This window comes from Mus caroli, chromosome 1, assembly GCF_900094665.2.
Source record: "Mus caroli chromosome 1, CAROLI_EIJ_v1.1, whole genome shotgun sequence".
Taxonomy (NCBI): domain Eukaryota; kingdom Metazoa; phylum Chordata; class Mammalia; order Rodentia; family Muridae; genus Mus; species Mus caroli.
The window spans coordinates 13,049,420-13,061,109 of record NC_034570.1 but is presented as its reverse complement, the minus strand read 5'-3'; the positions used below and the strand labels follow the sequence as shown (position 1 = coordinate 13,061,109).

The 11,690-nt window shown below is 38.3% G+C and overlaps 1 protein-coding gene across 2 annotated transcripts in view; it reads right to left on the bottom strand.

Annotated features, from left to right (window-relative positions):
• Positions 1–282: 282 nt before the first annotated feature.
• Positions 283–11,690, bottom strand: part of Gdap1 (ganglioside induced differentiation associated protein 1) — an 18,731-nt gene continuing 7,323 nt past the window's right edge. The window contains exons 2-5 of one of the 2 annotated variants that reach the window (XM_029482873.1): positions 7,323–7,496; positions 5,977–6,071; positions 4,522–4,636; positions 283–3,424 (exon numbers count right to left, since the gene is read on the bottom strand). In XM_029482873.1, the coding sequence (XP_029338733.1) occupies positions 3,042–3,424; positions 4,522–4,636; positions 5,977–6,071; positions 7,323–7,479 (750 nt within the window). In that variant the 5' untranslated portion in view covers positions 7,480–7,496 and the 3' untranslated portion in view covers positions 283–3,041. The remainder of the gene's footprint in view (positions 3,425–4,521; positions 4,637–5,976; positions 6,072–7,322; positions 7,497–11,690) is intronic. The other variant, XM_021168386.1, reaches the window with a different exon arrangement.

The window sequence follows — 11,690 nt, the reverse complement described above, 5'->3', positions numbered from 1 at the left end:
CCTCTTTAGGCTGCCACTCAGTGTAGCCATAGAGTGTGTATTTCAGCTGACTCAGTGACTTACAATGAAAGCATGACACAACTACCTGTCTTCAGAGCTGCACTGCTGACTTTTCTCTATTACCTCTAATTGCTTTCATTTTCTTTCTTTTTCAATGCCAGGATTAAACCCAAGCCTTCTATATGTTGACGAGGATTCCACCACTAAGCAACTCCAGTCCTGACGCTGTTATTTTATGTGAAAATATGTCATTTTAAAAAGATTTCTAAAGTAGCCCTTTGTGACCCAGAAAACATTTATTTTCAAATTATTTTTATTGATCTTACCATCAGAATAATATCTTTAATTTCCCATGACAATCAACAATACATTACAACTTTGATATCAATAGCAGTAATTACTAAAATGAGCAAGCAGTTCACCAGACTTGAGAATCAAAAGGCATATAATGGCAGTACCAATAAAATAGTGTGCATGTGTGTTAAGAAAGAAATAGACAACATAACCTTTCAATGCCTTGGGCATTTTCTAGCTGTGGCATTTATACTTTTTTTTTTTCACATGAGAAGCATATTGACCAGTTACCAATGATCCTGAAAAAGAAGATGCATTAAAGTGCCTCTTTGGCTAACAGTGGTTGTGCACCTCCTTATCATACGGTGCTGACATCACTCACAAAGCATAAGAAATCAATACTACATTTGTCCCAAACTTTTTCACAGATGGCTAATCTTAATGAAGATGCCCTTGCTTCAGAAACTAAGGTCATTTATGTTTTATTGTCACTTGAAACCTTTCACACATGCCAAACCTAATGGAACAGTCTTAGACTACTGGGTGAACAGCGACATCTAGTGGTCAGGGTTTTATTACTAGACAAATATTTTTAAAGCACTAATGTCAAGAATACCTACCTATAAAACATTGAAGAGGCTTGGATGCCTCGCCTTTAACACAGGCACATATCTACCTCCAAATAAATTACAGATGAAAATTATAATTTCCTGACTCCATAATAACATACACTGAAAGAAAATTCACTCTTTAACAATCCTTTCACAAGTAAATAAGTACCTTTTGTAGATTATTTTTTAACAAAATTCCCATTGTTACTTCTTTGTGCCTCACTTTTTATTTCTATCAGAACATTGTAAGAACTTCTGAATTACTAGTCAGTTAATTTTATGGCTGTTGTATAAATACAATGACAGCAATGTCCTAGCAATAAGCAGATTCAGACACTCTGCATGACACATTGATGGGCAGAGGAAGATGGCACAAAAGCTGCATGCATTTCCTCATTGTAGATCTGAGTTCACATGGGGGTGTTAGGGGTTTTTGTTTTGATGTTGTTGTTTTGCTTGTTTTTTACAAACAGGACACATCCTGCTCATATGGGTTTTTTTTAAAGTACATCTAGTTTATGAAATGGAATAATAGAATCAAAAAGGAATTATAGAATTGTTTTTATCATCAGAAAGCCATTGCTTTCTGGTTGTGACATTTTCCTATCAATAAACGTCAGTACATTTTTTGGCCATGTGCATAGTTCACCCGAGGTCATCCAAGCAGACTTTCTCTTTACTCACAGTCTGGGGACAAGATTCCCATCAGACTCTTGAAGCTTCTCCTAAGGCTTTGACAGCCAGCTCCAGGAAAACTGCCTCCCTGCTTCAATAGGAGGTTGTCCTGAGCAAAAATCATGCATTATAGTCTGATGGTTATTCCTAGGTCATCCATGAACTGTCTCTTCCATATGGACTGAGATATCCCCCAAATATTTAAACACACATGGATGAGTATGGGTAGACATCTAGCTAGCTATATATTTTATCTTTCCCAAATTAGCTGTCAATATCTAATGCCAGCTTTTACTTTTATTCTTTAATTTAAAGCTCTGTCAATAATCATAAACAAATACAAAGCCTGGCCAACAGTTTGTGCATGAATGTACTAGTCTCCCCAAATAAAAATAAGCATATCTAGTTCTCATCAAATTATCCACTACCATCCATAAGCCATACTTACTTGAGACAGTCATCTATATATTGCTTGTATGCATAAATAGGGCTGTAGAGGCCAAGGCTCCCAGGACTGAAGATAATCATACACAGGATGAGCATCTCACGTGGCCATGGGAGCCATGAAGACTACCCTACTATCCTTTTAGACATTCATAAAAGTGCTAGACATATGTTTCAGTGGGGATCTCATTCAAGTGCATAATAACTTAATCTTATTAAATTAACAAGTGTAACTCATAATTAAGGTCAAATGAAGTGTTTTCTATGCAGTGTGTAGGTTTCTCCCCAGTATACTATCCCCACTAACTTCCCATCCCTCTCCTCCCTAAAAGTTCTCAGTTAAGGAGAGTACATGACCACAAGTAGGTATATGTGAAATTTCCCAAAGAGAGAGGCAACCATGGGCAGCAGTGAAGGCCACTGGAGGTTAGAATCTACTGCTCTATTCTGGATGTACTTCATTCTCTCATTTTCTTTCTCCCCTCTCTCATTTTCTCCTTTACTTATGCCTAAAGCTGCTAGTGAAAGATGAATCAGTACAATGTCTTTTTTGTGTCTGAACTCTGTCTAGTGTAACAAAGATGCCTTCTGAGTCCCAGAGGAATCCTGCAACTGTTCAACACCCAGACCTGCAGTCGCTCTCAGGTGAGGCACTATGAGCAGTCATGGGTCGTTATTACCGTCTGCTCCGAATTACAACCTCTCAAAAAATACCTGAGAACATGAACTAACAATCTCCATCAAAGGTCTCCACCCACCCCACCCCACAATCGGTCAGCAGTTATACTGGCCTTTAGGGATAGATTAGAAGTAAGTCATGTTGTCTACAAAAAAAGAAAGGAAGAAAGAGAGAGAGAGAAAGAAGAAAAAAGCATATCATTAGCTCCTTCCCCCACATGAACTCCCCAGTGAATTATATAAAGTATGCTCTCTACTAATTGCCAATGATAAATCTTCACTGGGTCTGGACAAATGGATGAGTGATTCGATGTGCTGCTACCACAGATTCCAACAAACCTAGAAATAATTTGGTCTGGGTCTAAGTGATAATATCATGCTGCCAAGTCTCCTTCTGAAAAGCATAAATGCAAAATATCCCATTCCTACAAGCAAACCAACCACAAGGGTGCTGCCAAGAACTTTTGGGGCCCTTTTTTTGGCCACCCGGAATGCTGTTGGCAGCACCGCAGAGATTAATATATTGTTGACATGTCCTAAAACCTTGTTAAATGTTTTCCTTTTTAAGACACGCTCATAATAGGTTTCCAAGTTCGGTCTCTTTCCATGCCCCCAGTTTCGTCTTGCAAACCCCAGGAACTTCAGCCGATGCAACGTGACAGCCAGTGAGACATCTGCCAGTGTAAAGGATTCTCCACAGAGCCAAGGCTGGTTGCCCTCCTCTAATCAGAGAAAAGGAATGAGAATTAGGGACAAGGATGATACAGACAGACTACAGCTCCCATTTTCAGTCTGAGACCTAAGGGAAAAGATAATCACATGTCATCTTGGCCATCACAGTCATGCAGAGTTATCCCAAACTCACAGATGTTTGACATTTGTCAGCCACAAACGTCCCTTTGTTTCTTATCATTATCATTTATACAATACACCATAAAAGCTATTTGCATGCCCTTCACATTATACTATGTATTAAAAGTAATCGAGAATGACTTCAAGTACACAGGAGGTTATGTAAATACCAAATCATTTTACAAAAAGGACCTGACCATCCGTGGAGTATGGTATCTTCAGTTGCTCCTGAAACCAATTAACCCTCATGGAACAGAAGAATAACTACGTTTTCTTAAAGTAGAAGGCAGTCGTTCTTTCTTTTTATTTATTTTAAGTTTTTTTTTCTTAAGATAAGGGCTTACTCTCTATCTCTGAAAGTTCTTGAACTGCTGGCAATGCCTCTGCCTCAACCTTACAAGTACTGGGATGACAGATGGAAACTGACAAACCCAGCTGTGCTCCTGTTGTGAAAGAAGTTCCAGGTAACACTGTCTTCAGTCAAAATGCACAAATAATCCCCATGTATAACATGAAAAATGGCTGATTGCTGGGGCTCCCAGATGCAACCTATAGATGTTCTGGAGCCCACTATACTCACTTGCTGCCACTTGCTCCCACTTTACACTTTAGAGGCAAGCTATTTCCCTAACTGATGAAGAAAAAAAAAAAAAAACAGGACATACAAGAAATTATCTGGATTATTCAACCAAACCACTCTAAAAATTTGTGAAGCTGGTTAAGGTCACATCTCCCAGACATTATTGAAAACGTACAGAAAACATTTCTTGAGTCACATTTCTCACAGATACCAACTAGATTATAACTAGATTCCAGAGTTCTCCTGAATGAAATAGCATATTTAAAACTGCTTCTGAATTGAAACAACCCCAGAAACAGATTTAAAAGAACATGGTTAGAGGGGTCTGAAAATGTTCCTACAAGTGCCCTTCATGTTTCATCAAAAAGAAAGTCAATGAGAACCTACCTGGAGTTTCTTCATTTCTTCTTTGTAATTCAGTTTCCACCTGATCCAAGACCTTCTCCAACTCATCAAGAATTTTCTTCAAGTATTTGACATTGTCATGATCAAGCAGCTTTGACTATTTAACATTCCAAAAAGAAGCTATTTATGGTAATAACAACAACAGGAAAACTATAATACACAAAATAGGTTTTACATACATATGCATGCATACTTTTAGAATTAAAACCTGCTCATTTTACATAGTTTTTTTTTTTAATGAGGAGATATAAAATAACTTTGAAGAGCTAAAGCAAAATGAAGAAATAGTCCAGCTGTGATATCAGCTCAGGGGCAGACCCAATACTTACTGTCACTCCTGGAAGGCCTGTTAACCAGTAGAGACAAACAAGGGGAAAAACACAGATTCTCCTCTAGCCTTCAACCAAAGAATAGGATTTGAGACACCTTAGGTGACTAATGAGAACATCAAGAAAAAAAGCAGGCATTGGAGAGAAATCGCTCAGTCTGTAAAATGTTTATCTTGAAAGCATGATGACCAGAGTTCAAGAACCAGAACTGTTTTTTAAAGGCTAGGAGTGGCAGAACACATTTGTAACACCAAACTGAGGAGGCAGAGACAGACAGATCCCTAGACTTCAGCAAGCCTAGCCAAATCAGTGAAATCCAAGTCAATAAACGATGTTGTCTCAAAAATAAGGAGAGATGGTCCTGAGGAACACCTATTGTCACCCTCTGGCTTTACATACAGAAACATGTGCACACACACACACACACACACACACACACCAGAAGGGGAAAGAAAGAATATAAGAGAAGTCTAAATGTGATTGTGGAAGGTAAGGAGAACAACTATAGAGGACGCACTCAGAGCCCATCTATCTAAGAGAGGATAAAAGGAAGGCAGGAAGCTGAGGGAGAGCATGAGTGCTGCTTGATACATGCACAATACAGAAAAAAAAAAGCTTCCATGTGCTTTCTGGGTGTGGGCAAAGAACCAACATAGGTGAAAGACTGACGACTAGTGATGTCCCTGAAGATGAACAGAACAAGTCACCCAAGACATGGAGGTCTTAAAGTGGCAGGCTGCCTGCTGAGAGACTCCTACATTATATTAGCCAAAACTTATATGCATCACCTTCCATATTCAATAGTTCCTTATCAGATAATTATCAATGGGTCTGACTATCAAACATAATAAAGAAAAAACATTTTTTTTTGCTTGAAAGTTTGTTTTTGTTTGAGAGTACTTGAGACTGTATCTCACTTTGTAGCTCAGGATGGCCTGGAACTCAGTGATCCTCCTGGCTCAGATGCTGACTATTTCTAAAAGTAGAGCACAGGCCACAGGAGCCACATGCACCAATGATCTACAATAGTACAAAGATGTGCTAGAAATAGCATTCTTCTTTTTCAGAAAGAATAAGTGGTGTGAAGTATAGCAAGCCAGGCACTTACCTTAAGTCGCTTCTGTTTGGCAATGTATGCCTCTTGTAAGTCAGGGTTTTCTTCAGCAAGTTTCTTTAGTTCAGACTCTGTGTTACCAATCTGGCCTGATAATAAAAACATTTTGAAATGAAAACAGCATTCTTCCTCTCATGGCACAGACATAAGGAGAAGTGGGAATATACCCTGGTTGAGAATGTTAGTTCTGGGACTGGTAGCCTGCTGATACCTTGGACATACTTTATCTGCATCAGTTTCCCCATTTAAAATGCATTGACAAAATACTTAGCACACAGTCTAAGGACTTCATGAGAAGCTGTTGTGAGCAGCTCAAGCAAGGCTTGGCACCTTCGTGCTCTATGCTGTTGGACTGCCTTACACTCCCATGACTCTCCACTTTCTCTGATGAAAGGAAGAGAAGACCTTGTTTAAAATAATGTTAACTATAGGTAGTAAGGTTTAGTCAGTTTGTATTTCAAATCACATTATAAATACTTATGAAGAGAAGAGAAAAGAATATAAGGACACAGAGTGCTAGGCAGAGGGCAGGGGAAAGGAGAAGAGAGAGGGCAGGGGTGAGCAGGAGAGAGGGGTGTAGAGAGGAGAGAGAAGGGGAAAGGGAGGAGAGAAGATATGGGAAAAGAAAAAGAAAAAGTATCCAAAAGGAACAAGGAAAAAGTAATAGAACCAACAATGTAATATGCCATGTAAGAAAAAGCTATGGTTTCTGTGTTTAGAAGACTTGGGATTGAGTGTCTCCAAAGACTCCTGAGTGTGACCAGTGCCACCTCTGTCCTTCCTAGCTACAGCCAACCATGCTGCAAAACACACTTTCCCCTGCTCCACACCTCATACACTGATGCCACCTACCCTCAGGACAGGAAGTAGGGAAGAAGCTGGATGTTGCAACTCAATCTCAGAAAATTCCCAATCATTGAACACAGAAGTGATGGCTACACATCCTCTCATCCAGCTTCCTCCCTTCATGAACTATGTGAACCAAGTTACCCGTACATCCAAGAAGGTGTCAGCCATTCAGATTCTCAGTTCATCTTTTTGAGAACATATCATGTTCTCAGCCTTTCTATCAATTACCTTCCTAATTTTTATTCAAGTTTGGCCTCAAGACTACAAGCTGACAAATTAGGCCTGATAGACAATATATATCTAGTTAAACTTCTCAGGAACAGATTAACCTGACAGGTTATTGAATTGATGCAGTCCCATGCATTTCCATGAAACAAACTCAACAATCCTATTGACCCATTTCCCTCAGTAACCAGAAGATATAGCAAGTCTCAAAAATGATACAAAACTTCAAGAAGAATCAGTCCCTGACTTTTGAGATTTTTACATACTGCGAATCCTTGTGGTTGCATAAGCGGGGATCATGGAATCCACAGTGAGCTCAGGATGCAAAATGCAGCCATGTGTGTAAGCATCCATTGGCAAGGAGTCAAGAAGCTCTCGGTAATGCTGCACCCGTGGGTAATACATGCTTCCTTCATCAGGCATTAACCTGGGGGTTCTTTCTAAAACACACATAGAAAATATAAATACAAAATTGGAAGACAGCTACAAATAAGACATAATATCTAAATGCCTTATTAACATCTCATTATAGTTGCACATTCACAAAATGAAGTCTTTCCGGCCCAGATATTCAACTTTTGAATTAGATTTATGTTCCAGATCAGAATCCAAACCATGACCTGCCAGCATCCTCTCATTTTTCCACCTTGTAAATTCCTGCTCAACCCTCAAGTCCAACCCTCAGGTCCATCACTTCCTCATGAAACATGCCCTCACCTCCTATACCCAACTGTCTCAGTTGTGTCTTCCTGTACATGCCATAAAACACTAACTGTGCTCTGCTATAGGCCTGTCACTTTGTACATAGTTGCATCTTTTCACTTCATGAATGTTCGGGGGGATGAGAAACTATAGTGTAGGTGGTAAAGTATAGGAGAGCTAGTATTTATTATGAGAAGGCAATAAGAGCCATTCTTTTCTAAGTGTCAACCAATACCACCAGTGGCCCCACTGTTACTAAATGACCATGAAATAACAATCTATATAAAGTAGGAAAGGCTTTTGCTCAAAAACCCATTTCACTTTCCCTAGATTTCTAGCAATTTAAGCCTGGCAAATTCATTCTGCCTAACTCTTCACTTGCTGGTGAAAATCTAGATTGTAAAACCTTTGTGATTTGGAAGCACATAACATGCTCCATTAGACCCCTCAAGCTTAATAACTATTTAACACATACTCAGGACATGATAAATTATAGTAAGTGAACACATCCCCAAGTTGAGAATTACTCTAGAATACTTACACTTGAAAGCCCTGTAGTACTTAACACAGAGACTAGAACATGGATACTGGAAAGTTAACCCAGGATCTCACAGCTCCTCTATGTAAAACAAAACAAATATAACCTTACCACTACTAATACTCTACTCTACTTATTACACCATCATATCTTCTAAGAACTTATATTTCAAAGAGTATCCACAAAGAAAAAAGTGAAGAATGAAACCCAAAAGGCAAGGTTATGTCTCTTCAGAATCATTTCCCAATCTGCCTCTTAAAATGCTCTGAAAAATGCCAACTAGCTTATTTCCACTAGTGCAAGGAAGAGCCTCAATTTTTTTTTATTTACTCATTTCTTGGCTCATGTTCTATATTGAATTCAGAATGCTCTGAGCATCCCACATTCATTCTTAAACACTGACAATTCAGTGTTGGTTGCCATTAACAGAGCATTTTTAGCAAGATCTTCTAATGCCAGACCAAGACAAACAAGCTTTTTAAGCCAGACAGCAATTTCCAACTCTCTAAGAAAAAAAAAAAAAAAAAAAAAAGCAGGGATCATTCCTCAGAGTAGTAGACAAATATCTGATTCCCATCTAGACAGTAGAATGCTAAGAGCTGCCTTAGAATAACAACAAGCATGGACTACAATGCCTCATTACAAACCCCATGTGCCTAGACCACATCCAGCCTCTCAGCACAACAAGCCTTAGTTAGCTCCTTACACAGACTTTTCAGGACCTCATCAGGATTTCCAGGTCCCCAACCAATCCATTTCCATGAGTACAATAAACCAGAAGCTATGAAATACTGAGGCCCTCTTGCCTTTGCATGTGCCACTGGGCTTGTCCCAAAATAATAATGTCCTTAGATGCATAAAAGACATGGCACTACAGAGATTCTTAGGACATATTAACAACATACTACTCATTTATAATATACTAACATATATACTTCTCTAACACAGTAGTAATACCAAGCAGCAGATCTGATAACTGCCCTAACATAAAAGTATCAAAACATCAATAATAATTTACTATGCTAGGGACATATCTGGGATTTCTATTGGTAACAAAGTCAACACACTCTTAACTGCTTTGGGTTATCTATATTAGTAATAAAAGAATGGCAGACTCCTGTTAGAAATAAGCAAAGTTAAAGATAATTTTTACACCCTTCTAAGATCTCAACTCTCCTTCCACTTATAGATCCACAGAGTTCTCAATGTATGACCTGAGGATCCACAGATTTCCCAGAGGCACATTGAGGGGATTAACAAATTCTAGGCTTTTTAGAGTAACACTGTGATGCTAATGCCTTTTCACTCTTGTTACCTCTCCAGTTATAGTCAAGCTTTCCAGGGGCAACATAAAACCCACTGGCTCTATGACAAGTGACAGCCTTAGACACTTGAGTGTTCTAGGATGTTAAAAGTTTTCTGATTCACTTCTAAACAGTAAATATTGACCCATATAAACCAAAGCTCTCAAGTGTCCTCAATAGTTTTTATGACAAAGAAATCTAAAACCACTAAGAAGCATTGCCTTGGCAGTCCAGGAGCCTCAGGTTAATAACCATAAACAATACATTTTTGAACACTTCCCAAATGACAAGTTTATGGCTCCTGGGTAGAGCTGCTTTCTGCTGCCAAGCCCTAGAGCTTTCTCCAAAAGAACATACCACTTCCTTCCCAGAAAAGTGAATGAAAGGAAGAATAGTAACATTTAATTGTTTTCTGGGTATGATCCATCTGGCTAAGTCTGACTTCTTCAAAGGAGAACAAACACTTAAAGCCATGAACATAATTTTCTCCTATCTAGTGGTCCACTGGTAGTCACTATCTGCTGAAGAACTTTTTCAGGTACAATCTAAGATACCCACTTTACCCATGTCCTTGTACTAGCTCCCTTTCCCCAAATATTTCATGGGTGCCCTGTCGGTGCCACAGAGACCACCTTCTTTAAGAGCAAAGCACAGTAGCATTCACTGCCTCTGAAAAGTTCTTCAAAAGACAATTGAGTCCACCAAGTGGTGCATGCCTGCAATTCCAGCATTTAGCAGCCAGTGTGGGCTAAGTAGCAAGTACTCAAGCAACCAAACAAAAATGAGAGTGGTAATTTCTCTTGAATTATACACATCCTCCCTCCAATATCAGTTTACTTTATTCCTAATTCTTCCATAGAGTGTCATTGTAAAGATATTTTTAAAGTACATTTTATTGGTATTCTCCCTCTGTCATCAGTGTGGATAATATAAAGCAAATGGGGTCAGGAAAGGAAGTGTGTGAGTTTTTAAAAGCGGTGATAAAAGGGGGTGAAAGCATTGGAAGTAAGGTTGCAATAATGCAAGCCAGCTTTAGTGACTTGAAGAAAAATAAATAGGAGCTGGGGGTTGGTTCAGTAAAAATTTTGCTAATCATTTACAAGGCACTGGATTAAATCTCAAGTACCTAAAATACTGATACATATATAATAGAATAAATTTATAAAATGTTTTAAATAAAATAAAATGACTTCAAAATTAATATTCTTTTAATGTTATGGTTAAGTTTCAGTGTATAGTGATGAAATTGTGTCTTAAAAATCAACTTATATTTCCCAACCATACTTCTATATTATTTTTATTGTGCCAGAATAATTTATTTCCAAACCAAATCCTATATTCTAACAGTATTTTAAATGATAGACATAAGACACCAGACATGATTTTCTGAGAACTGTTATACATCAAATATAAAAATACCATATAACATCTAGGACTCCAGGCTGTCCCTGAGCTATTTGGCAGTAATAAAAAAGCATATGTTCTAGCATTTTCTACATATTTCATGCCACTTTTCCTTTATTAAATTTTACTGACAGATTTAGGATAACACAAGATATAGTTGAATTTAAACATCCTCATTGATGTGTTTATTTACCTTGTCCTGTCCCCCATTCCTGTGTTTGTTCACTGTCACATCTCACCTAGCTTAATTAATGTGTTGCTTTAACATAATTTTCTTTATTATATGCCAGATTGAAAAAGGCAACATGGATAAACTGAATAGTAACAGCATATGCACATGTTAAGGAGAGGCAAGATATTCTTGTCCAACTGTAGATAGAAAATATCTTTCAAAACCAACAAGTTTCTAATGATTTAAGGTCTGTGAACTATACCTGCACATCTCATGAACTTGCACCTAATTAATGTCTGCTAAATGGTCCTGAGAGAATGGATGCAGAGAACATTCTCAGATGACCCTCTGCTGAGCAGTTATAATGGAGAACTTCTAAATTCTTCCTTAGCCAAAGTCTTTCCCTTGGGAATATCAAACTTAACTCCATGAGAAGAAGAAGAAGAAGAAGAAGAAGAAGAAGAAGAAGAAGAAGAAGAAGAAGAAGAAGAAGAAGAAGAAGAAGGAGGAGGAG